This window comes from Cibotium barometz, chromosome 5 (assembly GCF_041138505.1).
Source record: "Cibotium barometz isolate CiBa-2024 chromosome 5, ASM4113850v1, whole genome shotgun sequence".
NCBI classification, from domain to species: domain Eukaryota; kingdom Viridiplantae; phylum Streptophyta; class Polypodiopsida; order Cyatheales; family Cibotiaceae; genus Cibotium; species Cibotium barometz.
This window is the reverse complement of record NC_141050.1, coordinates 57,564,818-57,592,639: the sequence shown is the minus strand read 5'-3', so window position 1 is coordinate 57,592,639 and position 27,822 is coordinate 57,564,818. Positions and strand designations below refer to the sequence as shown.

The 27,822-nt window shown below is 41.2% G+C and overlaps 1 protein-coding gene across 4 annotated transcripts in view; it reads left to right on the top strand.

Moving 5' to 3' along the window:
* Positions 1 to 22,464: 22,464 nt before the first annotated feature.
* The window catches only part of LOC147638684 (uncharacterized), a 68,913-nt gene continuing 63,555 nt past the window's right edge, over positions 22,465 to 27,822 (top strand). For 2 of the 4 annotated variants that reach the window (XM_086798648.1, XM_086798646.1), the window contains exons 1-2: positions 22,495 to 22,737; positions 23,043 to 23,738. In XM_086798648.1, the coding sequence (XP_086654774.1) occupies positions 23,400 to 23,738 (339 nt within the window). In that variant the 5' untranslated portion in view covers positions 22,495 to 22,737; positions 23,043 to 23,399. Of the gene's footprint in view, positions 23,739 to 27,822 lie in introns of all 4 variants that reach the window. The other 2 variants (XM_086798647.1, XM_086798645.1) reach the window with 1 other exon arrangement.

Here is a 27,822-nt window from a genome sequence, read left to right as displayed (position 1 = left end):
CCAAAAATTCTCGTGAGCAAAATACACAATTTTTTGAGGATTTTGGATTTTTCAAGGTTTTTTCTTGATGTGTTTTGAGTATTTTGACATGATAGTGATTCTTAGCAATTCTAATGCCATGATTTTGTACTCATTTAAAAAAACAACTATCGAGATTAATGCCTAAGATAATGTACACTTCTAATTAATCTAGGGCTAATGCTTGTGGTAATGATGAAAGCAACCAAGTGGAGAGACAATCTACCTCAATCACACCCAGGAGAGCTTGCTCTTCATTGCATCACTTCTGTGAGACAAATAATAGATCAATGTACTCAACAAAAAACACAAAAGGTTATGTGGTTAGAAAGAAAGCCTACTCTAATCACACAAATGCATAAATCATGTATATAATTACTCAAATCAACTCAAAATCCTACTCTAGAACACATGTCTCTAACATTTAACCAAGGATTTGGATCCAAGGGCAAGATAAAATGAGAAAATAATAATATTTTTGAGTAGATGATAGCTCCACTCTCTTCCCTCATCCAAGACTAGTTCGATCCCCTTGGCAATGGTGCCCTTTATTCATGTCAAGAACCTTCTTACCCTCTTGGATGGAATCATAGTGATAGTGGCCAAACCACTTATCTTGGATCCTGGAAGTCCCAAAATGGGAAAGGGAAAGAGGCCAAGAGGTGTGTCAATCCCTCTTGTTTGATCCCTTCCTCTATTCTCAATCCTCTAAGGTAACTCTTCCAAAAGGTAATGGTTAAGCTAGAAAGCATGAACCACTCTCCTCTCCACTCTAGCTCAATCACTTCCTTACTCAAGCTACAAGTCATGCACACTCAATCACACTCAAAGCAATCACATAAGCATGTACCCCACAAGCAAGCAAGAGGTAAAAGCACAAAATAAGAAGAAAGCTTTGCACTTGAGAAATGATTGATTCTCCCCATTCACATTATCAAAAGTTATATATATACACAAGGGCTTTCCTTAGTTGCCCAACTTAAGTGTGTTGTCATTACTTATCTCAAGAATGCACCCCCCATAAGCAAGTAAGATGTGAGAGCACAAAATAAGAAGAAAGCTTTGCACGTGATAAATGATTGATAAGTTATATATATACACAAGGGCTTTCCCTCGTCGCCCAACATAAGTGTGTTCTCATTACTTATCTCTACTTATATATATAAGGTTTATTGTGGCTGGCTTTTGCTACCTCATTGGGGTACATGGCCATACACATATGAAATGATATTGGGCTAGAGGCGAGGATTTCAAATGTATGGAATGTGTAAACAAGATTCTTGAGTGGTAAGACCATCCTATAGCATTATCATAGCATCATACCTAATAGAGAAGTTCATGGTGGAGGGCTTTCACATATGGCAAATGAAGGTGAAATAAATGCTCATGAGAGAGCTCCTATGGGGAATTGTCACTAGGAGAGACCTTGTCTGGTAGGGGAGATAAACTGTGGAATGATAGGAATGAAAAAACACTTAGTGTCGTTACATTTGGCCTTGGTGACAATACAATACACTAGATAGTAGGCAAGGAAACATAAAAGGATGCATGGGATGACTTAGAGAAAGTATTTATTAGAGAAAGGGTAGGAAATTGTCACTATGAGAGATCATTGTCCAGTAGGGGAGATAAAGTGTGGAATAAAAGGGATGAAAAAGCAAGGGTAGGGAATTGTCACTATGAGAGATCGTTGTCGGCAAGGGAGATAAAGTGTGGAATGAAAGGGATGAAAAAGCACTTAGTATCATTGCATTTGACCTTGGACAATACATCACACCGTATAACAGGAAATTACACATCAAAGGATGCATGGGATGAGTTACAATAATTATTTGGAGCTAAGGATAAAAACTTTAAAATTGTATTGAAATCAAATTATTTGGTCTAGATACAAGACATGATCAAGATTTCTCTACTCACCTAACTACAACAAAAACTAAATTACATGAAAAGTTTAATGTGACAACCTACATCAATTAGAGCACCCATTGACATTACCATCCTACTTAAATTCTACCCAATGAGCCATATGGGATTGTGGTTTCCACCTATGAGGACTTGCCAACCTTTAAAGGAGTTGTTACTCCCTCATGGAAGAAGAAAGGAGAATCAAGGAAAATGTAAGACATGTAGTAGATCAAGCCTTTGTCAACAAGGAAGCTTACAAGGGCCCATCATCAAAAGTAAAGGGCAAAATCAAGCGCAACAATTGTGGAAGGACCAGTCACTTGGAGAAGGATTACTACTTAAAAAAGAAAGCACAAACTCAAAGCTAACTTTGCAAATTCAGAAGAGAAAGATGAGAAAGCCTCTGATTGTTCTACAGAAGAGGCTAACATTATTCATGGGATTTCTAAAGCATCAAGGGCCATGTGGCCTCCCCTTTCCCTTATTTTTGTAAAACATCACCCAAAGTTAAGTGGTGAAAATTTATGTAACAAAATAGGTTAGGGGGAGTTTGTTGGAAATATCAATTCAAGCATTATCCATTCGGGAGCCATGTAAGCCTAATGATGTAAAGTCTATAGACTATAGTAAATGTGGATACTGAGTAATGTAAGAAGTGAAAAGAACTTGTAATCTACCTAGAACAAGTCGGTTAGGAAGCTTCCAATCACTAAGAAGAGATCCCAAATCATACGAGAGGTGCCTAGAACCATGGGATGAAGATTAGGAATGATCAATCCACCATTAGCTAGTAACGCCTTGAGCTAAACACATGTACTCATGCCTATTTTCAAGCCTTAATCAATGAAGATTAAATGTGTGCCATTACCATCATTATATAAATCTTTGAGTCATTAGTGTTAATCATTTCTCATTAAAGTAGCTCATAATATCTAGAATGCTTACCATGCCTAAACATGATATCTAAGCATCACTTCTATCCACCCTAAGCTATCCTAACATCATAATCAACATGGCCAAGCATGTTAAGGAGAGGAGTGACCAAACGACAAACGTTGCATTTAGAGCACAGCTGGGTGCAGGTAACAAGTAACTAACAATTGCCCATTCTAGCCTAGATTGGGGTGGGATACAACAAATATTGCACTTGGGTGCATGGATCTTGTGATCATTGTAATGATCATTGTATTAGAGAGATTTATAATGTGATAGAAATTTGGATTTGATCAATTATTATGCTTTAATCATTATTCATTATTAATATTCATTACTTTTCTTAATCAACCATGAATCCATTAAATCCACTAGTTTGCTATGATCCTCCCGAGCTAGCTAGATTTTGCATAGGCACACAATGTGGTGATAATTGGTGAGGCAATGCATGTATGTTGGAAGCTAGTGAGATGATAATTTTTAAAGGCACTAAGGTAATGCAAGTGTTGTATGCTAAAGAATAGTGATGATTGAAAGGCACTAGGGGCTAACTGTATAAGTGCAACAAAGATTAAGGTGGAGGTGTTGGGGGTATGATAAGTTTGATGGCTTACATAATTGGTGTGTGTGTGTGGGATATGTGTGGGCACGAGCATTTATGGTTTGAGATGACATAGCCCAAGTGTAAATCGGTGAGCTCCCCTAGCTTTCATCTCTTAGACTTGGTGTCAGCCTAGTAGGGTGCCTTCACCTTTGATGTTATTTTCTCTCTCTATTTATTTCATCGCTCCACCAAAAACTCCCTATGATTGGCAGACTTCAGTCAAACTCGAATGCGTTGCCTTTTATTGCCACATACTTTGTTCTTATAACCTCAAGTTTGTAATATAAAGCTAGATTTTTTTTAAAGAAAAGAGAGAGAGAGAGAGAGAGAGAGAGAGAGAGAGAGAGAGAGAGAGAGAGAGAGAGAGAGAGAGAGAGAGAGAGAGAGAGAGAGAAATTAAGACATTAACAGCCAATGATAAAGAAATTAAAATGACACCCTATAATGGGGAGAGAGAGAGCGGAGGAGAAGGGGAGGGGTACTCTGTCACCTTCTAGTTATAATCAAGAAACCATTGCTATAAAAAAAAAGAAAAATGGATTAGTCAACCTATAATGAGAGATGATAACCATGTCGAGAGTGTGACAATGCTCTATGTGAGAGAGAGAGGCCTAATGCTCACATGCATAGCTCTCTAAGCCTTTCGTACAAGATTTCCAGGTGACATTCGACCTATTACAACCTTTCCACTTGCTTGTAAAGCATGTTGAGCATGTAGATCATATGCCATGAGCTCTTTAAGAAACTTGTAGAGTAGCTATTAACTTTCTTGTTTTTAAAGAAAAAGATAATTCAATGTTTTCTTCTCTTGGGCCACCTCCTTTTCTTGTTTTCTTTTCTCTCCTCCTAGTTTGTTGCCTCCTACTTCTTCCTTTTCTTTTCTATGGTTTGCTTCCTTCTTCCACTGCTTTTCTGTTAATCCCATTTTGGATTAACAACATGATCCTTAATTGAGGACATTAATAAGTGTCATGAAAAGGCACTATATAGGTTGTACATTATGAGATATTGGCCACCCAAGGCCTAGTAAGTACGTTTTGGGCACCCAAGTGTGAATAAGGGCCAAATGTAAATAAGGCATTTTCTCATAATATAAAGACACAATCCCCTTTATGCTATTGAGAGCTCTCCCCTTGTGACTTGAGAGAGATTGAAGGAGTGAGAGCATTCCAGCATTGTGCCTTTTTCATGCTTATGTACTTATGCTTGTGTGAGAGAGTGAGAGAGAGAGAGTGATTGGCCTATGTGATGGTGTGGGTGACTCCACGGTGACAGTGTGGAGGTGGAGCTTGGAGTTTGGAGCTTGACAAGCGAGCTTGGAGGCCTCAAGGGACTCGAGATCGAAGCATTGGTAAGTACCCTACATGGCTATAATCTATTGCTCGTCCATTAGGTGAATGTGTAGAGTTCCCTCTTGGAGTATGGTAGCCCATAACATTTTTGGCGCCGCCGCTGCCAGGGAAACACCTTTGTTTCTTCCATCCTCTTTGAGTTTCAGCTCCCATTGCATAGGATTCATTATTGCCTTTGCATTCTGGTAGTGTATTGTGTGGAAAATGAAGGGATAAGGTATGTGTGGTAGAAAAAAAGATATGGGTTATGATGCTGTCTGATGCTGTGTATGTTGTGGTGGAGCAGTTTAGGAAAGAATTCACTGGTTATTCTTGATAATTTTGATTTTTGCATCATTGAAAACACCAACGTGAAGGAGCAGGTTGGGTATGGTTTTCTTCCTTTTTCAAAAAATTCATAAAAATCAAAAACATAAAGGACCATTGATTGAGCCAGGAACTTGCATTTCACTCCTTAGGAGTGGCACAATCAAATTGTCATCATTTGGATAAGTATTATGCACCCAAAATCACATACTGCCAACACGCGGGAAGTTCCACGTGAAAGTGCAGCAAAGTCATTCACGCCATGAACCAATTTCTACAGTTTCATGCCGTGAATCGTTCACGTAATCAGTGCTATGATTATCATCGAAAATCATGGAATTACCTTCCAAAAATAGAAAACCCTATCCTGACACCTCTGACATGGTGCAATCCGCTGAAATTTTGAGCATGTGAAAGTTCAGTAAACCATTGGCGTGAACCATTTTTGAAGCGGTTCACAGCGTGAAACCCTTACTGTTTCACGATGTGAAATATTTCTTGCAGATTCATGTGTAGGCCAAACCAATGGATAGACAATACCAAGGTTGCAAGGGTCGACTAAGGAAAGTGACTTCAACTAAAAGAAGGAATTTAACCCTAAGGTGGAAAATTTTTGAGCACGTGAAAGTGCAGGAAAACCATTCACACCGTGAAGTATTTCCTGCAGTTTCACGACGTGAAACATTCTCTGCTATTTCACGGCTCTTGAACAGAGCAATAGAATCAAAAGTTAAATCAATTTGGGTTAATTAATAACTTATCAAATTGTATATACATGCACTTAAGATCTAGAAAACTCATCGGAGGTGATCTTACGCCTGATGATAGTGCATCGAATCACCTAGGAACCTCCTACCAAAGAAGTGTGGGGACATTCCCCAAGCACACACCTGAGTGTTTTGAGAAACCTGATCGCTGCCATCCTCACTGAAACTAGTAGCGAAGAATCCATGGAAGAAGGGTTGAGGTACGCTGGGTTTGGGGAAGAGGATAAACCACACTCCCCAACCAAGTCCAATGGGATCATTGATATTGCCCGAGGATTTTTCAGTCTCCAAACCAATCATGATAAAGAAGGGCAATCTGCGGGCATGGGTCTGTAACTAGCGCTGGACTTGGTCCAAGTCAAGAAGTGCCATTCCAAACATTGAATTCTAAGCTGTCGAATACTGGCATCCCTCGAATTAGACGAGATGTGGAAAGTGCAGCTAGGACGGGTCAAATATTCTTTCCCACCATCGAGGAAGTGGAATTAGACCTCCAACAAAGTGAGGTAGAGCAACAACTTCGAGAATTGAGCTTAAGGAAACTCATAGGACAAGAGCTGAGAGAAAGGAAACAGGAAGTGTTAACCCACTGCAACCACGAGGAAAGGAACCTGAAATAGTTACAAGTAGAAGTGAGGGAGAAATTCCGAACTTGGAACCCATCAACGAGGAATCCAGAATGGAGGAAGGGTTTACAACCAAAGAAGAAGAGGGTAACCTAGCTAACATGGCAGTAGAAGTAGAGGACCGACTCTATACCAAAAAGGATATTGAACTAATGATCAATAATCCTACATTCCTACAAGACCTGGAGCTCTTAATTATACAAAGATGCATAGAGGCGACTAATGGGGAATCCCACCAGGGTACCGCACATTTGGACCATTCCATGAACCCGAGATACCTCGAAGAGCCAATAGAGGCAGGGGACGAGGTCTAGGAAGGGGGGGAGAAATTCCCCAAACAAAGGCCTAGGAACGATCCAACCACGGACCTTAATGTGGCCACAAGGATAGACTTGTTAAATATGGCAGCAGAGATGGGTCGGGGGATGGTCATGGAACTAGGCTCTACACTCTAGAACCCCAATCTTCCTAGATGAAACCCCATATCATTTCAAAACTTGTCCAAAAGTTCTCTGGGGACGGGGATCCTATCTATGTAGAGATTTTTGAATCCACATCTGAAACCTACGGACCGGTCACAGTGATGTGACAATGATACATGCCTTCTCGCTGACCTTAGAGGGAAAAGCTCATCAGTGGTTCCAAACCCTTAAGCCTGAGGATAAGGTTAACTTCACAAGGCTAAATAATATTTTTGTGCCCAGTTTTGCCCGCAGTGGTGACAGATGGAACCCTGTGGCACAGTTACATAACATCAAACAAAAGGAAGATGAGTCGATGAGAGACTATGTCTCTCATCTGAAGCACTTAAATTCGAGGTGCAAACTTCGGGAAAGGTTGATAGATGATCAATTGTTGCCTTGTTTTCGGAGGGGGGTTAGAGACCATAAAATGCATGATTACCTGGTACTAGCCCAACCAGCTACTCTTGATGCATGCTGCAAATTGGCAATCGAATATGAAAATAATATGTTAGAATTGCCACAACCCGAAGATGTTAAAACATCTACAAAGCAACCACGACTCCATGTGTCTCGAGTCACCAAGAAATCGGAGCTCGAAGTAAGCAAGTCGAAAACATGACTTTGGATGAGCTCAGTAATGCCATATTAGAAAAATTAAAAGTCAGGGAGGGAAGAGAAACATCTGGGCATGGGAATAACCACCTTTACCCCCGTATAGGGAATTGGTGTAGTGCTCTATGTGCAGATTAAATCATACCACCATTGAATGTCCACAGTTAAGAGCAAGGCCATTACTCTATTGTGCTCATTGTGTAAAATTGGGAAATCATGACACTTCAATGTGTAGATATCCAAGGTTTCAAAATGTGGCATAGCTACTCACAATTAGAGCCCCATTAGCTTTGCCGACACCACCTATGCAAATCACCACCATTGCTGGACAACCCAACTCTTCTTACTTACCTAGGGGGATGTTCCGAGTACAAGAGATGCTTCTCCCTTGCCACCACCAGTTCTACTGCCACAACCACCATAGGCAAAGATCAATCAAGTAGTGATTGAGGAGCCATCAGACGATGTTGACATGGTGCGTGAAATAGAACTTAGCGGGGAATACTATGAGGACACGACTGAGGTTATGCCAGAATACTACGTCCTATAGAATAACACGCGAGTACCTATGTTTCAAACCATGGTATTATTGAAGGGCAAGGACATAAACTTAAATTTGAGAAGAGGACCTTTACAATGGTTTGCCTACTATGGAGGGTCACATCGAGTAGCCGAGTGCCCAAACAAGAATATGAATCATATACATCAACCCACAACAAGTGGTAGCCTCGCCCCCAATGACTTGCCCCAGTGCTCGTCTACATTAAATGTAGAGTTGATCACTTGATCAAGGATTGTCCCTAACAAGCAAGTGGCTCTGCTTCTACTGCTAATCAGGCCACCATCCGGACCATTAGTGTACAATCTGGGAAGATCACACCACTCAATGTCCTAACAAGAGCTCAAGCTCAACTAGGAGAAAAGGGAAGAAACCGGGCGGATGCAACTATTTCCATATTTGGCCGCTGTTTCTGCAGGAGAAGAGTGAAGAAAGTAGGTAAGGGGAACACACGGGTTACAATCCAAGATGGATCCGAAGAAGATACAATTGATATCGGATCCTTCCAATCAAAGGAAGAGAGGGATCAAAGGATAAATCTTGGAGGATTACACCAAGGAAAGCAAGAACAACCAGAAACTCCTAAGGGGGTTGGTGAATATCCCAATGCCATGACGAAGAAATAATAAAGCTTGAAGATGCTAAGGCCTTAGTTGAAGAGTACCAATGACTTCATGAAGTTAAGCTAAGGACCAGCCGGGTAAGGGATACCATCTATCCACGAGACGAGCCAACCCGGAATAGGGTATTGAACATGCCATCCCTGATTCCAAAAGGAACAGAAGAGGACTCCCAAACAAACACAATGTCTTGAATGTTTGAGAAAAATGAGTTGGGGGGGTCCATCCATTCCTTCCCTATGGAAGAATACAAGACACCTACATGGGAAGAACCCTCTATTTCCAAAGAACCCAGGGATATAGGAAGCCTCACGGTAGTGCTATCCACGCCTGTCCAAATTCCATTAGGGCAACTGCTATGCAATTCACCAACTCTATGGACGGACATAAAACAATGGGTAGAGGGCGGTCTACGACCAACTGAGACTATAAATGAAACTTGGACATAAAACAATGGGTAGAGGGCGGTCTACGACCAACTGAGACTATAAATGAAACTCTGCTACCCCTGGCAGAAACAACCTTGAAGCATACAAAGACAACCTGAGTCGTTAAGATACCAGTTAACCAACTGGGATGCTATTACAAGAGTGACGACACAAACGCTACCATTCTGATTCATCATAATGGATACCAAGCATTGGCTATCCTAGATGGAGGGGCAGGGGTTAGTATCATTACAAAACATTGCTGGGAAAACTGGGGGAAACCTAATCTAAAAAGAGCAGATCTAGTCGTTAAAATGGCTGACGAAACATCTGCAAGACCCATGGGGCTTCTGGAAAATGTTAAACTTAGAATTTTTGCATTCCGTTATCATCATACATTCGTGGTCATGGACTTCCTACGTCAACCGGATACATACATCAACCGGATACATACGACATAATATTGGGAAGACCATTCATGAGGGAGTCCAAATTGGTGCATGATTGGCCTTGGATCACGTGTATGTATGTAGGGATTCGCAAATCTTAAATATTGATCTAAGAACATGGAAAGCCCCACCCCATGGAGGGGCGGTTGTTTGGTAACGAATCAGCCACAATAGAACGAACAACTTCTATACAGATATGCCAACTCGCGGAGGAAGATACCAAGGATGAAGAGGAAATGAAAATGTACACATCACTACCCCCTCCAGACTTCAGTGAAAACTAGATGCATGTGTTGGCTACCATTGATGTAATGTAGCCAAAGGGAACCTAATATTTAGAATTCGGAACCATCCCTACAACCTCTATCTGCATGGTTAATTGGCAGATCATGGATGAGGACTCAGGAGGGGAGACATTGAGTACATAAGGTACAGTAGCACAAAGCCATACTAGTGCTCAGTGCCTTAGACGATAGCAGAAACAGAAACGATATATAGCCCAACGAAATGCCCTATTACAAAAAAAACCCACGGATGCCCAGTGGGGCTGAGATACCTCAAGGCCACTAAGGTACACGATGAGTTCTCAAAGGACTAGGACAAGGAGTTGAGTAAAATATCGTTGTTTGGAAGGAAGGCATAGAGAGAAAATCGTCCTTCAAGAACCCGATGCACCCAAGCTTACAAAAGTTGGGCGCCAAAAATGCAACAAAGCCCTAGCAGAGGCGGAGCGTGAGGCCAAAAAGATCATGGCAAAAGCCAAAAGTAACAATGAAGACAAGCTAGAATTGCTTTTTAGTACCTGACCATTTTAAGAACTATACGGTTGATGAACGGAGAGTTGTCCGGTTGACAACTACTAGGGTGAAAGGAGAGGGCCTATCTGCATCATATGATGGCCCGACAGAAGTCAAGGAGGTTGATATTGCTGGAATAGGGGAAGAAGCACGGCCTGTATACATTGCTAAAGATTTGACTTCTGTAGAGAAAAGGGGCTCATTGTTCTCCTCAAGGAATATAAGGATTGTTTCGCCTAGAATTACAAGGAAATGAAGGGGGTACCGCCTGAGGTGGTACAACATACGATTCCAATCATGGAAGGTTTGAGACCAGCCAGGCAAAAACCATACCAGATGAATCCTAAGTATGCAGCAATTGTAAAGAAGGAAATTGATAAGCTCATTGTTGGACTTTATCTATGAGATCGAACATACAGATTGGTTGTTACCAATTGTGATAGTGCCTAAAAAGAATGGGAAACTGAGAGTATGTGTCGATCTTAAAAAAGTAAATGTAGCCACTCGAAAAGGACCATTACCCATTACCTTATACCGAACATGTTTTTGAAAGAGTGGCTGGGAGGCTTGGATGGTTTCTCCGGTTACAATCAGGTGTCCATAGCGCCAAAAGAACAACATAAGACAACCTTCAACACACAATGTGGGGGACATTTGCTTACAAGGTTATGCCATTCGGTCTCACAAATGCCCCTGCAACCTTTCAATGGCGGCAGTTGATGTGCACAGCTTTCAAGGACTACTTGCAAAAGTGGTTGGAAGTATTCATCGATCTATGTGCACATTCTTGATAGGAAGATCATTTGGCCTGCTTGAGGAAAGTGTTCGAGCGTTGTCAATTATATCGTATATCACTAAACCCCTTGAAGTGCCAGCTACTATGGGTCAACCATGGTGTGATATTAGGGCACATTGTCTCAAGGAATGGTATATCCATTGCTGATAGCAAGGTCAAACTGATCTTGGAGCTATCACCACCTACCAACTACAAAGGAGTGTAAAGGTTTATGGGCCACAGAGGGTTATTATCGACGCTTCACAATTTTTTATGCTAATATAGCTAGACCCTTGTACAAACTTGTCATTGTCTTTGAGTGGACTGAGGAGTGTCAAGAAGCATATGATGATTTGAAGCAAGCATTGGCAAGCGCGCCTATTCTACGACCCCCCAATTGGGATCTCATATTTCACATGCACATCGATTTATCAAATTTTGCTATTGGTGCTAGCCCAGCCTAGTGAGTTCAAATTGGACTATCCAACCAGTTTGCTTCGCTAGTTGTCAGTTGAATGATGCAGAGGTGAACTACACCACTACAAAGAGAGAAGGATTAGCCATGGTCTATGCCGTCAAGAAATATCGTCAAATTCATAATTTTTGTAGACCATCAAGCCTTACTATACCTTGTAAATAAACCTTGCACCACGGGAAGAATCACCCGATGGCTACTATTGTTTGTTGGAATTCGACTTTACAGTCACAGTAAGGAAGGGAACATAGCATGTGTTGGCCAACCACTTGTCCAGAATTCCAAATGGGGAACTAGCACAACTGGTGTCAATGATGACCTTCTTGATGCTTGTTTATTCAAGTTAGACATGGTACCTGAGTGGAGCGAAGAAATCTCAGAGTATTTAGCTTATGGTTTTCCGCAGGACATACCTATGAACAAAGATAAGATGCAATGGCTTATCAAGCTTGCGGCACCTTATCAATTGATTGTTGCAGGAGAACTATATAGGCTAGGAAAAGACAATGTGCTCAGAGACGGTGCGTAAGAGAGGATGAATTCGTAACCATATTGGAAGAGTCTCATTCAGGGATAGTAGGCAGGCATTTTGCTGGAGAAATTACAACTCGAAAAGTGCTTCAAGTAGGACTATGGTGGCCTACATTATTCGGGGATGCCATGGAGTTCGTCGTCAAAAGATGCGAGGAATGTCAACGTTTCGCTATTCCACAACACAAGGACAAGATGCCGCTAACCCCCATCATCGTAAGGCAATCATTTGAGAAATGGGGGGGATAGATTTTGTGGGACCGATTAGTCCAGCGGCACATCCATCCCAAGCCCGGTACATAATCGTGGCCACGAACTATTTCACGAAGTGGGCGGAAGCCAGAGCTTCAAGGAAAGCTGATGCGTGAACAACTGCAAAATTTGTATATGAGCAAATCATATCAAGGTTCGGCTGCCCATTAGAATTAGTGAGTGATCGTGGCTCACATTTTATTAATGAGGTGATTAATCATTTACTTGCAGGACTCTTAGTGATCCATCGAAAATCATCACCTTACTATCCACAAGCTAGTGGTCAAGCAGAAAGTGCCGACAAGATTTTGTGTACTATCTTGACAAAAATGTTGGAAGCAAGCTGACAACAACAGCTCTCTGGGCCTACCTCACATCATATAAGGTAGCGACGGGATATACTCGTTTTCGTCGAGCTTATGGTGTTGAAGTGGTTATGCCCATGGAATACCTAGTCCCAAGCTTAAGGATTGCTGTACAGGAGCATCTAACTGAGAATGCATTAGCTGAAAGGCTAATTGACTTGAAAAAACTAGATGAGACCATGTTGATAGCATCACATGGGCTCATGGTCGAAAAGTTACGCAAGAAACATTGGTTTGATAAAAACCTTAAGCAAAAAGAACTAAAAATGGAGGACCTTGTCCTCATGTATGGTGTGGGAAACGCCAGGAAAAAGAAACTTAAATAGCCAGGCCTGGGACCATTTGAGTATTGGGTCTGTCCGAATAGAGAACAATTGACAGTATCCAAATGGAGGGTTATGTCAATGGGCGTAAACTAAAAAAATATTTTGGATTGTTGACCCAAGAGATGCTCTTGCAAGAACATCTCTTAAAACAACAAAAACATCTTGCAAAAGAAAAAATTCAGCCAAGTGCGAGAAGAAGCTAAGGCTAGGCTTCTCATGCTACCCTTTATTCTCTCCCAGTAGATACTTCTCACCTTTTTACAGGTTCCCACTCATTTATAGATTCTCTTTTATAGCCTCTTGCTAAGGGCTTGTTCCCGCACACACCCTATTCACTTGTATATTTCAACACCTCCCCTTAAGTGAATACTCCTAGCACACCTGGACGCTATACCAAGTTTCCCTCTTACTTCAGAGTCCAAGAGCAGTGCCTCAAGTCCTTAAACTCATAGTCCTTGACACTCTTTCTCTCTCTCTATGTGTCCAAGGCTACTACAAGTGCCTGTGACCTTGACTAAAGTGCTCACACATACATCTACCACATGGCCTACATCATCGGTGGCTCAGAGGTGGTTTTACTTTGTTGGGGTAGGTTACATTGGGTTGTGGGGTTTCTCTCTCAGAAAAGATGATCTGACTCCACTTCCTTAGAAGCCTCCATGAAGTTTGCCAATGTCGTTCCTTCTCCACTGGGTTTGCTATAGCAGTCTCTTGCCATGTGTCCAAGCTTTCCACAGTTGTGGCAAGTGAAGGTCCTTCCTCCTACTCTGCCTCTTCCTCGTCCTCATCCTCGAGAGAATCCTCCTCGCATGAGGAATGCTTTTTCTTCTCTTGCTGTTGAGTTGAGCCATTTCTTCTCTTTGACCCTGGTCTCTTGCTCTAGTAGAGCTCCTTCTATCTCGTGCAGCTTCAATTCAGGTATATTCTTTAATGTTGCTACAATATGTTTTCATATTCACCTTTGTCCACACTCTTCAAAAGCACTGCTAGTGCCTCATTATCTTCTACCTTCTTGCCAATGGCTGCCAGTTGTTGCTTAATGCTTTTATATTTGTTCAAGTGTGTGATTAAAGGTTCACTTTCCTTCATATCCAGTTTGTAGAATTGTATTAACAGATTTATCTTTGTTTGCTTGAGTGCCAAATAATTTATTAAGTTCATCCCATACATCTTTTGCCCATTGTATCCCTGTGATGTGATGAATGATTTCATCATTTAAACTGAGTGTGATAAGTCCTAATGCTTTCTCATTCATGCTCTTCCACTCATTTTTCCCACTCATTCATCTCTTCCCTCAACTAGCCCCCACATATTTTTCCTCATGAGCAAATACATGGTTTTTGTTTGCCATGTATAAAACTGCTTCCCATTAAATTTGGCTATCTCTTGTTTGCCATGTATAAAACTGCTTCCCATTAAATTTGGCTATCTCTTGTGCCATGCTCATGATGATGTGAATGGGGTCTTACCTCTGTTAAATTTGCAGCAATGTGATGAGCTATGGTGGATCAAATGCTAGAAAAAACATCATTAACAAAGAGATTAGATGATAATTAAGATGTGATTAGTGAGCAATTAACTGATAGCTTAATGTAGGCATGGAAAACTAGCAAATTCTCATTAGGCCAATGCCTCAATTTATAGGGTTTACATCCAAGCCTCCAATCCCACTGATTTCTCCTGGATTCACTCCACCTCTTTTGCTTGATTCTCTCCACCTCTCCCAGAATATCTCCACACCTCCTAAATCTCATGCTACCCTTTATTCTCTCCCAGTAGATACTTCTCACCTTTTCACAGGTTCTCTCACATTTACAGATTCTCTTTTCTCTTGCTAAGGGCTTGTTCCCACACACACCCTATTCACTTGTATATTTCAACAACCTCTTGATCCAATTTCAAGATTCAAGAGCAATGTCTATTCTTTTACAACTCAACATGAGAAATATCCAAACTTCTGACCTGTGCTAGATATTCCTCTTGCAAGAGTACATATCTGCACATTGCACGCACTGTGCAGGATAATTGAGAAACTTGTATTCCTATACATTGGATTTGCTTGGAAGCTCTTGCTTATATGCAGGAGAAAAAGGGCTATCAGAGCCTTGGAAAAAGTTCTATCTAACATTGGCTTGCATGGGGGCAACGTCAAGATAACAGTCGACGAAAAGAGGTTAACAAAGGGCATCCAAGTACCATCAAAGCCATCAATTGGTGGAGTGAAAGCAAGGCGATTTCTTTCCAACAATAGACATAATGTAGAAACAAGGAGGAGGAGCACTACAGTGTCATATGAGAAATGGAAGACATTGCATAATGTAGTAAAGGATCATGAGGATGATGGCAGTGCAAGAACGAAGAAGGCAGATCTCTGGGAATCCATAGACAAGATCTTCCATTTCTGCAAGAAGAAATGTTGGGACGAAAATGAACTTAACATCTTCGAAGCCACCATCGAGAAATTTTAAAAATTGATAAAAGATACGTGGAGCGAATTAAACATCACGCATTATATGGTTGAATTCATTTCATTAATTCAGCAAGGACTCGTTTCATTCATCATGCATTGTAAGGTCAGAGCTCATTTCATTCATTATTGTCTTTCTGCAGCACATAATATATAACCATCTACCATGGTTTGTGAAAGATTATGGAACTTCATCAATATGGTCAACACAAGGAATGGAGAAGTCTCACTATCAAGAAAGAAACGCATACTTTTGCCACACTAGACATGCAAGAGGAAAAGTGAGAGCAAACAGTCTACATGAAGTATTCTAATGGTTCTACCGGAGGATTCTACAGAAACTATGAATAAGAGGCGAATTGGAGCACATGAGGCCTTACAGAGAACATCGAGTAGCACAAAAAGAAAAAAGGCAACAAGCATACAGAGGGTCAAATGCTGCACCAAAACACTCAGAGTGGCGATCGTAGAAAATCAACGCTGGGTAGAAAGCACAGAATGAAGCTGCTCTTTTGAAAAAAATTTGTATGTTAAAATAGCAAGAGGAAGTATGTACAAGCCTTTTTGTATCTGGATGGAGATAATACCAAGGAAGTTTATCATCATCTTTTTCCTTGTCTATAACACAATTTTATTAACACGACATGTTTATTACAAAAGACCATACAACGCGGCGATAGGGGGTATTCCTGTGTTGAAAGCGAACCCATATCGCGTTGTTGTGGTCGCTCACAAAAATCGTGTTTAGCAAATAATGATACAAAAAAATCATGTTTAGTACCTCATATTTGCATTCTCTTTTACAACTAAGGAAGTTGATCATCATTTTGTCCTTATCTATTACAAAAGACCACAACAACGTGACAAAGGGTAATCTTGTCTTGAAACATAAGATCTTATATTCAAACATCTTCATTTACCGAAACATAAGATTTTGCATTCAAACATCTTCATTCAAACGAAACATACCTTCACAACCAAAACGACCACAACAACGCGATATGGGGCATATTTGCTGGTAGGATGACCTAGCATCACGTTGTGGTGGTATTTTTGAGGGATGGAAAGGACTTCCCGTCTTGCATTTCTCTTTGCTTCAAAAAAGACCACAACAACGCGATATGACACATACTTGCCGGTAGAATGCCCTCCCCTTGTGTTATTGTGTAGTTTTCGTAGCAAATAGAAATGGACATTTTATTAAAGTATTTTCCCACCGAGAGAGAGAGAGAGAGAGAGAGAGAGAGAGAGAGAGAGAGAGAGTCTAAGGCAAATATCTAAGAGAATTGGACATTTGATTAAAGTATTTTCCCACCAAAACTGAAATTTTGTTGTCTAAAGATTTTGCATTCAAACATCTTCATTCAAACAAAACATACCTTCACACCCAAAACGACCACAACTTATACGATATGGGGTATACTTGTGGGAAGGATGACCTAGCATCTCGTTATGGTGATAGTTCTGGGGAGGGATGGATAGGACTTCCTGTCTTACATTTCTCTTTGCTAACGAAAACAACCAAAACAATGCGATGTGACACATACTTGCCGGTAGAATGCCCTCCCTTGCGTTATTGTGGTAGTTTTCATAAATAGAACCAAATACACGAAAACAAGAAACGACCACAACAACGCGATGGAGGTCTTACTCTAGAGGCCGTGGCTCAGGCCGTTCATACTTCCAGCAAGGAAGAGGACATAGTCCACGAGGAAGAGGAACTGCTGGATGGACACCAAGAGGAAGATCAGGTCCACATGGACAACACCGTACTTATGCACACAATAGTCATGACGACAGGAGTCATGCATATACCCCTAGAGGTGGTTTTGCAGCACATAGGGGAAACAAAGGTAGAAATGGACGTAGAGGAGGACATGGTAATTCTTATGCTAGAGCACCATGTAACTATTGTGGAAAACCAAGTCACATAAAAAAGGACTGTTATGCAAAGCAAAGAAACACAGGTGGAATGCAAAGAGAGACTCACTACACCGAGTCATCTAGAGACTATGACAATGAAAAATTGTTCTCTATGGATCATAAGCCTAAGGGAGGCAAGATGGATACTGAATGGATTTTGGACTCAGGATGCTCTAATCACATGACGCCTTATGATCAGTGGTTTGAAATCAAAGAGAAGCAACATGCACCAGTTTATGTAGCCACTGGAGACGGTTCATCTCATACTACTTCACATATTGGGAAGGTGTCTATTGAGTTGCCAGATGGAAAGGTAAAGAAAATGCATGACGTGTTATGTGTGCTAGGCATAACCAAGAACCTAGTATCTTTGGGACAAATATTTGAGCAAAATATGCAGGTAACTTTGAGTCCAAATGGATGTGTGGTACAGGATTTCTCTAATCCAGATAGAGTGATAGGCACATGAAAGAAAGTTGGAAGGTTGTTTGTGCTAGATGCAATCCCAAAGAGCATTACATGTGCCTATGGAGGCAAGATGACAAAGTTAGAGTTATGGCATAAAAGGCTTGGACATGTAAATATTCCAAGACTCAGAGATATTACACACAAGCAAATTGTGAAGGGATTGCCCTTGTTCAAAAATCAAGAGATTGGCAAGATTTGTGACTCATGTGAGAAGGCTAAACTTGCCAGGAAGCCTTTTAAGGGTGAAAGTTATGTACATGAGAACCTGCTTGATCTTGTTCATTTTGACATTTGGGGACCAGCCAAAATTCAAAGCATTGGAGGTGCTAGATACTAAGTGACATTCGTTGATGATTGTAGTAGAAAAGTGTGGATTTATCTCTTATAAATCAGAGATGATGGATAAGTTTGTGGAGTTCAAGGCAAAAGCAAAAAATCAATGCAACAGACGCATAAAGAAACTCAGATGTGATGGAGGAGGAGAGTACACATCTTGGCAATTTGAAAAGTATTTAAAGTAGAATGGCACAAGGCAAGAAGTAACTCCTAGATATACGCCTCAAAGAAACGGAGTTGCAGAGCGAAAGAATCGGCACATTGCTGAAGTAGCTCATTTGAGAAATGTTAAAACTTGATTTCTCAAACAAGCTACAACCAAGTGGTCTTAACTATAATGAGTTCCTATGGGTTAACTTCTTAAAAACTTGTCAACTTGGACAAATGGGTGGATTCAAGCTTTTAAAACTCTACTTTCTCTAATTTTGGGATGGCTACATTATCCCATTAATTCCTCTCCAAGAGTAATACATAATTTTTTATATAATATGTATGAAAAATTTACAATAAATAAGAATTCTAGTAAACCCCTAAAACCACAACGCTTTGTAACATCCATTAAAGAGGCACTTTATGCATTAAATTTGAGGAAAGTGGTCTAATTGTACTTCACACTTGAATGAAAATAATAGTACATCATTTATTCAAATAATTGAATCATTGATGGAGCAATTAAAGAATGATGGTTACACATCTTAAAAGATAAAATTCTCAAGTATAGGAACATTTCCCATTATTTATTGCACAAAGGGAATGTTTACTATAAAATCCATGCGCTTATTATAGGCCAACAACAAGGAGCCACCATGTGTCATTCCCATAAACTGTACTCAAATACAAGTGTTAGAAAACCCCAATACTTGGCATTTCATGAAGCAAGGTATAGTTACATGCCTGATTATTTCTTTCGCCTCTAGGGTCTTTAAAATTTTAGTGTTGAAAAATCCTAAACACTTTTTAAAAAACTCAAACTATTTGAGCATGCGGTAATTTCTTAAGGCTATCATTTGATTGTTATCAAACACTCTAGAGGGCCATGGATAGTTAGGTTTGATGCAAAAACTTCTGAACATGCAAAGTTATTTAAACTTATTTATTTAGCCTCACCTATAACTACAAATGCTACATCTCATTATCTTTTAATTATTGTGTGTAGATGCAAAATGATTGTGCTAAAATAAAAAAATCCAAACTTTCAATGCTTTTTGATGAGTTTTTAAGAATCATAATTTGATGGGTCATTTTCTTATGGTTTTGTGTTCATTAAGTATGACAATGTTGCATATAGCGAATAAATGAAAATGTCTAGCTCTATTAATGACTCTACAAGTAAAAAGTGTTTATTGAAAGAATATGTGTTTCTTAGGGGGTTCACTTAAAAATATTTATGTCTACTACGTGCGATCATTAGGAGGGGTTTTTTGAACCAAGATTTTGAGAAAAGTTTACAAATATCTTACATAAGGTGGTTTTAAATAGCATTTTGAAAAAAAAACCCGTAAGTTTATAAAGAAAAAGAGGTCTTTTTATTAAGTCAAAATTTACAGAAAATGATATTTTTTAATACACTTTAAAATTCACGTTGTATGTAGGTCTTCCTAAAAGTACACCCTCGAGAGTGTGTTTTAATTCAAAAGCTATAATCGTTTGCATGTGGGTAACGGTTTAAATTGAGCATTGCATTTTTACAAAAGGCTTGAATGCTTTGGAGGTAGTTAGTGTATGTAGATTGCCATATCCTTTTCAAGGTAAGTAAAGATGCATGCTAGTAGAGTAGAAAAAGAGACCCTAAAAAGAAGGCATGCAATAATACCAAAGACTCCCTATAAAGATTTTACAAATAATTAACTCATCATTGGTCACATTATTTTGATCATAAGCCACCTAATTTTTATATCTTAATCACATTTTAGTTTGGTGTTCACTCTGATGGTATAACACGCATAGGCAATCTAATCCACACACGTCACACTTAAAAAAAAACTAGCCACACATTGTATTTTGATTAGTAGCACTCTAATTCTTTTAAATATGAAAACCATTCTCAAAGGAAAACTCTATAATAACATAGTAGGATCATGCTTGTGTAATGAGCAAGATGGCCAACTCTTTCTTTAGTATAGTTATAAACATAAAGAAACATTTTCACGGCCTCTTTTGTGCCAAAGAACACACACATACAAACACATGTAAATCAAAACACATAGTGACATGTTGCAAGGCACACTTGAGAACACACATGAAAGCAAAGATGAATGTTGTGGGCCCAATTCACATGCACACATGCACGTGCACGTGCACGTGCACACACACACACACACACACACACGCATGCACGCACACGCACGCATGCATGCACACACATTCATTCATATACATACATACATACATATATACATACATGCATGCATGGATGCGTGTGCACATAGAGAGAGAGAGAGAGAGAGAGAGAGAGAGAGAGAGAGAGAGAGAGAGAGAGAGAGAGAGAGAGAGAGAGAGAGAGAGAGAGAGAGAGAGAGAGCACTTAATATGATCAAATACATTATTTAAGATTGGTAGAATATGTTGACATGTAGTCCCCAACAAGTTGAAGTGGCCAACATATGAAGACAAAGGTCTTGAATCATGTAACACTACCATTCAAAATAATGCTTCCACTCATGCTTGGATTATGTAATCTAGAGTTTTCGTTTCCACCACACATTGGTAGTATCCTACTCCCACTTAGCCTCCCCTATTCATTACCTAAGCATGAGTTGCCTCTAAAAAATTACACCTTTCATCGTAGAGAGACAACTTAAGTTGAGTTTTTGAATGGGGATAGGAGGTTGTCTCACATGGGTCTTAAGCTAACATGTTATGAAAATGTGTCGTAAAATATGATATTTTAGGTGAAGCAAAAGAAAGATCAAGCTATTTATGGTAGTAGGCTTTCCCAAGGGCTGCATACTAGTTTGGTTCTTAATACATTGTGAGGTGGTTTGAAAGAGAAGTTATAGCCCAAGACTTGTATGATGCTACGAGTTACATCTCACAATATTTTACCTTTTTAATAAGGGTCGCATTCCATGAATTTGAAAGAAAGATCAAGCAATTTGTGGTAGTAGGCTTTCCCAAGGGTTACATACAAGTTTGGTTCTTAATACAGATTGTGAGGTGGTTTGAAAGACAAGTTATAGCCCAAGACTTGTTTAATACTACGAGTTAAATCACACAATATTTTACCTTTTTAATAAGGGTTGCATTCCATGGATTTGATGGGGAGGGCAACTCGGGTACTCTCTTTACTTGATTCCCATGGCCACTTAAGAGCGTTGTGGGAAAAGTAGACCATGGATAAGTTGTATAGAGACCAACGTCAACCTACCTTAATGTAGCTGGAAGGGATGGACTATAGCTTAGGTTACAAAGTGGAAATACAATGTCCTTTAATTGACAAAAAGATCATGAGTTGCGAAGTTCTTGTGTGACCTCATTGAGAGTGATTACACATAGCCTCACATAAAATATTGTTGTTGTTAACACAATGCTCTTGATTGGCTACCTTGTCTTTGGCCTTTGAATTTATGGCCTTGGGTTGCCGGCAATGAAAGCCTCACCCATGGCCATGAATTGGGTCCTAAGGTGGTAAAAATGCTCATAGCCTTGCACAATGTGTGTAAAGACGTTGTGGCCAAGTTCCGAGTCCATTTTTTGTTTGAAGATTTAATTGATAGTTTTGGTAAGCATGTGCAATGTGTAACCACCACCCGTGGTGGCTGACAATTGAGCAAGACTACTGGGCATGGTCATCAAGCTGCGAAAGTGTTGTCTTGTTCCATGATAAGTGTGTAAAGGCCCTTAGAGAAAAGATTGGCGTAGGTTTGTGAAATTGTGAAGTTACTCTCCAATCACCATCTTCCACGACTCTTATCTCTACTTCCTTTCCAACTCCTTATGCATCCCCCATGCAAAAATTGGCCTACTCGACACACCTCTTAGGACCTCTGTGCCTTATTGGTTGGGTGGGGAATTTGCCCTTAGCTGATGTTGGTGTAAATGAAGTGCCACGTGGGGAAAAGGCCAACCGGGGTTAAGGTGTGGAGTCAACGTAACTCGGGCTCAGGTTAAGGCTCTGGGAGAGGGAAGGGAGAGGGAGAGGGAAAGGGAGAGAGGATTGTGGGCGTTTTCTTGTTCAGTTAAAACCAATGCGAGAAACAGGAGAGATTAAGCGAAGGCTATGCTCAAATCCACCAGGATGGCTGTGGCGATGGAAGTAGAGAGCTGAAGAGCGTCCTTCGAGGGCTTTCGCAGCAGAAACTCGCACACAGCTCCACCAGAAGCTGGCAGAGGCGCCATAGCCCAGCCGACTGTTTCGCTCCGTAGCTAGCTCCCAGGTGCAGAAAAGTGTCCGATCACCATAGCCTGCTTTGCTCTTTTTGGGTTTCTTTCCGCAATAAGAAAGATAGCCACCATCGTCAACACAAACCCTGTGGATCGCCTTGCATACAGCTCTGCAAGAGTTTGCAAAGTATTGTAACTAAGAAAAACAAGGAAAGTCCACTTGCCAATAAGCATGCTGGCATTGAGAGAATATGGATTTCCAGAACAGGATCTTTTCTGTGATTTAGGGTTTGTAGGGTTTTGCATCTTGTGATTCACGGTTTTTCTGCTTTGTAATATCACCTAGGGATTTCTGCAGAGTCCTTTAAAGGCCACAACTTGGTGCTCACAGATGCCCGTCATGGAGGTTAGTGGCTGCATCTGTTGTCCTTTTTGTCAAGGTTAGCTGGAGCTTTCTATTATTTGCTTCTGGGAAGCTTGCAGAGCTTAAATTTCTTTCAAATGCACTTCAGATTGGGAAACTGGTGGATGATGATTATCCAACACAATGATTACCTTGATGTAGAGCTTCCTAGCATTGCATTTCAGATTTGTGGCTGGTGAGCCCATGCAATGATTACCTTGATGTAGAGAATTTATATAGCGTGCTACATAATGGGTTTACAGTATCCTCAAGCAGAATGAATATGTCAATCTAGAGCTGTACACTCTCACCATGTCTTCCAGCAATAAATTTGCTCGGGCAACAGGCCGAGGACAGTTTCGCCCTCCTCAGAATCGAGGGCTTGTGCCGTTGCGTCATGGCCCAGCTTCAAGTAAGAGGACTCCTTTGGGGCATGGAAAGGATGCAGCTGGATCTGTCAGTGCAGGCAATGGAGGAAATGCAAATAGCTCTCAAGAGGAATCATATCAGCTTCTTGCTCATCCAGGCACCACAGGATGCCCCTTTGCTATGATGATAAAGCTTCAACCTGAGATCCTGGAGGAGCTGAAGCAAGCAGAAGTGGAGGGTAATGCATCAATGATGAAATTTGGAGCAAATTCTGGCGGCCATGTGAGTCGGCAATCTCTCTTGACCTTTGTTTCTTCATTGGGAGTTTGTTGGTATTGCAGTTGGTTAACTTGAAAGCTGTTGGCAAATCACCGTTGTGTTTATAGTTGCATGGATACAAAGGTTGGGTTAACCTCCACACTTTTTTTGAAAAAAACATGCTTTTTTTAGCCCAAGGATGGGGACTTGAATACTGCTATAATATTTTAGAATTTTTGAGGATTCCCACCATCTCTTTTAGAATCACTTTCAATAATCTTGTACAAAAGGCACCACAACTTAAATGAAAGGTGAACCAGTGAGGCATTCTGTTTGCCACTTCTTGGGTATTACGGAGAGGGCATGCAAGTGAGTGATGAGTGATGAAATGTAAGGGGCTTTCGGGGTCTTACAGAGGTCATGCACGCGAATGATGAAACACGAGGCAGTTTCTGGGTATTATTGAGTGGGGAAGTGATGAATTGTAAGGCATTTAACTACAACAGGAGTGGCCTAAAACTATGGACTTCATGACACAGAAGAGCAGCTGTGGATGACGGGCAGAGATGGAGCAGACGATGTGAAAAATGCCAGGCATGTAGTATGATGAAGAGGCTATGCAGGTGAAGATGAAGTGCAAGCCAAAAACAGTAGACTTAATGATACAGAAAAGCAGTCAATGGCAACTGCCTGATGGTCTGATTCCAAGCAGTTCTTTGATTGTTAGGCCGGCTAACCATTGCCAGTTAATTCTTTAATATTATGAGTGCTTACGGCATGCTCGTCAGCATCTTGGAGACGCTTATGTGTAAAGCTTGCCCAACTGAGGCCTTGGTGGCATCTTCGTGTAGACACGTGTAAAGCATGCCAGCTGCAACAGCATAGCCAAGCATTTAAGACATTAAATCACCAAATAATCAGAGATGGAGTGGACGATGTGAAAAATGCCAAGCATGTAGTAATATCATTGAAAAAAGTAACATTGATCTCATCAATCAACATAGCTTATTAGCCACACTGATTGATCATCAACTGGTGGCAATTGCCTTTAGGCATCTATCATCAGTCCCCATTTAGTGCATGATGCAGCACGACTATAGGGCTGTGATCAGAATCAAATACTCATCATTTCATTTGGCCAACAGCAACAACCTTTTCGTTGCAAGCATAACAACTTCCCCTAGCACACCCCCTTTTCTCTCCCTTACAACATTTGGACAACTTTTGGCAAATTTTTAAATCCTTCTTTCCCATGTTTTTCTCCAATAACTCTTGCTGTTAGGAATTCATGTGATAGACTTTGGGATTCTCGTGACGGAATCCTTTGTAGATCACCCAAACATAGGACAAGCACGAGATTAATCCACTAAAGTGTATTCACACTAACCTTACACTTAATTAAGAGACTGTTCACATGCCCATAAATATAACACTTACGTATGCACTCCGATGAAGGCTCACAAGTGGAGATGCATCGTAAATCCTACATCCAACACTCCCTCTCAGCTCCATGACCAAGATGTCGTCGAAGTGGAAAAAAATTCTCTCTCTTCTCTGAAGTTCATGCCTCATTGCACTACATCTCCCGGATGAGCTATCTGCATCTAACCTACTGCCTTAGATCATGATGAATAGCTCCAATCCTCCAAGGACAATGACCTGTCCTTTGGGAGTGACCCATGACCAATCTAGGTGTTGCTACCCTAGATCTCCTCAGCAATCTGATGTTGCCGAAGAGGACCCCATCCTGATAACATGTACAAAGACAGTTTTCTACTCCCCACACTCCTTAGCAAAACGGGGTAGTAGAACGGAAGATCAGGGTAGTAGAACGGAAGATCAGGACCATGGTTGAGATGGCTTGATCTCTTCTTTCTCATTCTCAGCTTCCTCTCAAAAGTTTTGGGCTGAAGCAGTTAACATTGCTGTGTACATCATCAACTGTTCCTCCACAAAGGCGGTTGATGGGAAGACTCCAGAGGAGGCATATTTTGGGAGAAAGCCACCAATTTCTCATTTCCATGTCTTTGGATGTGATGCTCATGCTCATGTTCTGGATTCTCATCGGACGAAGTTTGGCCCGAAATCCACCAAAATGATCTTCATCGGCTACATTGAACAGTCCAAAGCCTTTTGGCTTTGAGATCCCAACAAAGAGAAGGTTATATTATCCCGGGATGTGCACTTTGATGAAACCCCGGAGACGTCCAGATCCTCGGAATCACCAGCAGCTTCATCAACTCCTTCCTTGGTTCCACCCTCACCATTGGTTCTAACCTCTCCTTTGCCTCCGCCGAGTACCTCTCTCCCTCCATGGTGGCTTCACTCTACATTCCGGGATTCTCAACACCCTTCTCTGACCATTCATCAGTCTGGGATTGCACCATCCGGATTGAGGAGATCTGCCAGATTACAACCCCAAAGTGCTTGCATGATTACAGTTAATTTTGCCTTGATGACTTCCTTGATGCATCATGTAGAGCCTTCTACACCATCCGGATTGAGGAGATCTGCCAGATTACAACCCCAAAGTGCTTGCATGATTACAGTTAATTTTGCATTGATGACTTCCTTGATGCATCATGTAGAGCCTTCTACACCAGAGGAGCCTTACAAATTCGCGAGTGGCGGCTTGTGATGGAGGTGGAAATGGATGCCATTAACCGAAATCACAATGGGAACTTGTTCCCTGCCCTTCTCATAGGAAGGTTATTGGCGTCAAATGGACTTATAAAGTGAATTTTCTTACCGATGGTTCACTCGACAAATATAAAGCCCGCTTGGTGGCTAAGGGCTATGCTTGGAAGGAAGGCGAGGACTTCTCGGAGACTTTTGCTCCCACCGCCAGGTATCCCACCATTCGCATTGTTCTTGCCATTGCTGCTTACTTCTCTTGGCCCATCTTTCAAATGGATGTCAAGTCCGCCTTTCTCAATGGGGACCTTCAGGAGGAAATATATGTTGAACATGTAACATGCGGAAGCTTCGGAGGAGATCGGTAACTTCAATAATCAGAAATCAGCACACTTGTCTCGCGAGACGAAATTAACGCACAAAACTGAATGTAGATGTGCATAAAAATAGAGAGGGAGGGAGAGAGAGGGAGAAGATGACACAGTATTGTACCCTCTGTAAGGCCCCCACCTGTATTTGCTTTTATTAGAATGATGCAAAACTGAAAATAAAAGACTGAACCTGAACCTTCTTGGCTGAGGAGAATCCTCTGCCCTTGACCTTCAATCCTTCACCCCTTTGCATTAGTGTCTCCTTGGCTGTCCTGGCCCTTGAGTTAGCTTCAGCACCTTGATGAAATATGAGATGAATGAACCGATTTATGCCTCGGGTATTTATACCCCTCACTGATGCTAGTCGGCTGGTTTTTACCCAGTCAGCTGACTGAAAATAGCATCACGACTGCTAAATTAGCATTAAATGCTAGAAATATCATGCGCATTCATATCTGGCTGGCTGGCCAGCATGCACATCTGTCATGGGCTGCTGGGCAGCCTGTGTGTTAGATATCCGTAACGCCACTATGGGCGTTACCACGAGAGGGGACGGCCTCTGGCTCACCACCCAGCCATAGAGGAAGAATGAGGATTGCCCCTCATCCCCCAGGCTATATAGTGTGTGGCCTGCCGTCCACACTAGCCTGGCCGCCCATGACTCCGCATGGGCGTCCTCTCCCACTGAACCCCGGATATGGCCATCCGGTCTGCCGTCGGTCACAGGCATTACAACCTACGTGACATTACCCCCCCCTTAAGAAGAGTTTTCGTCCTCGAAAACAAACTGGGGAAACCTTTTGGAAATTGCACTACGGCGTTCCCAGGTAGCTACCTCCTCATCCCTATCTGTCCATTTAACAAGTACCTCCTGGTACACTTTATGTCGGGTCTGTATATCACGATACTGTAGAATCCTTTCAGGTTCATGTGGTATCTTTGGTGGCTCTATCAAGTCCACCAAAATCTCTGGAGAAACTGCGTTCTCTAACCCGTGAACTGATTTCTTCAGTTTACTGACATGGAAGACAGGATGGACTTGAGAACTCTCCGGTAACTCAAGTTTATATGCTACGTCCCCAATCTTCTTAAGGATTTTAAAA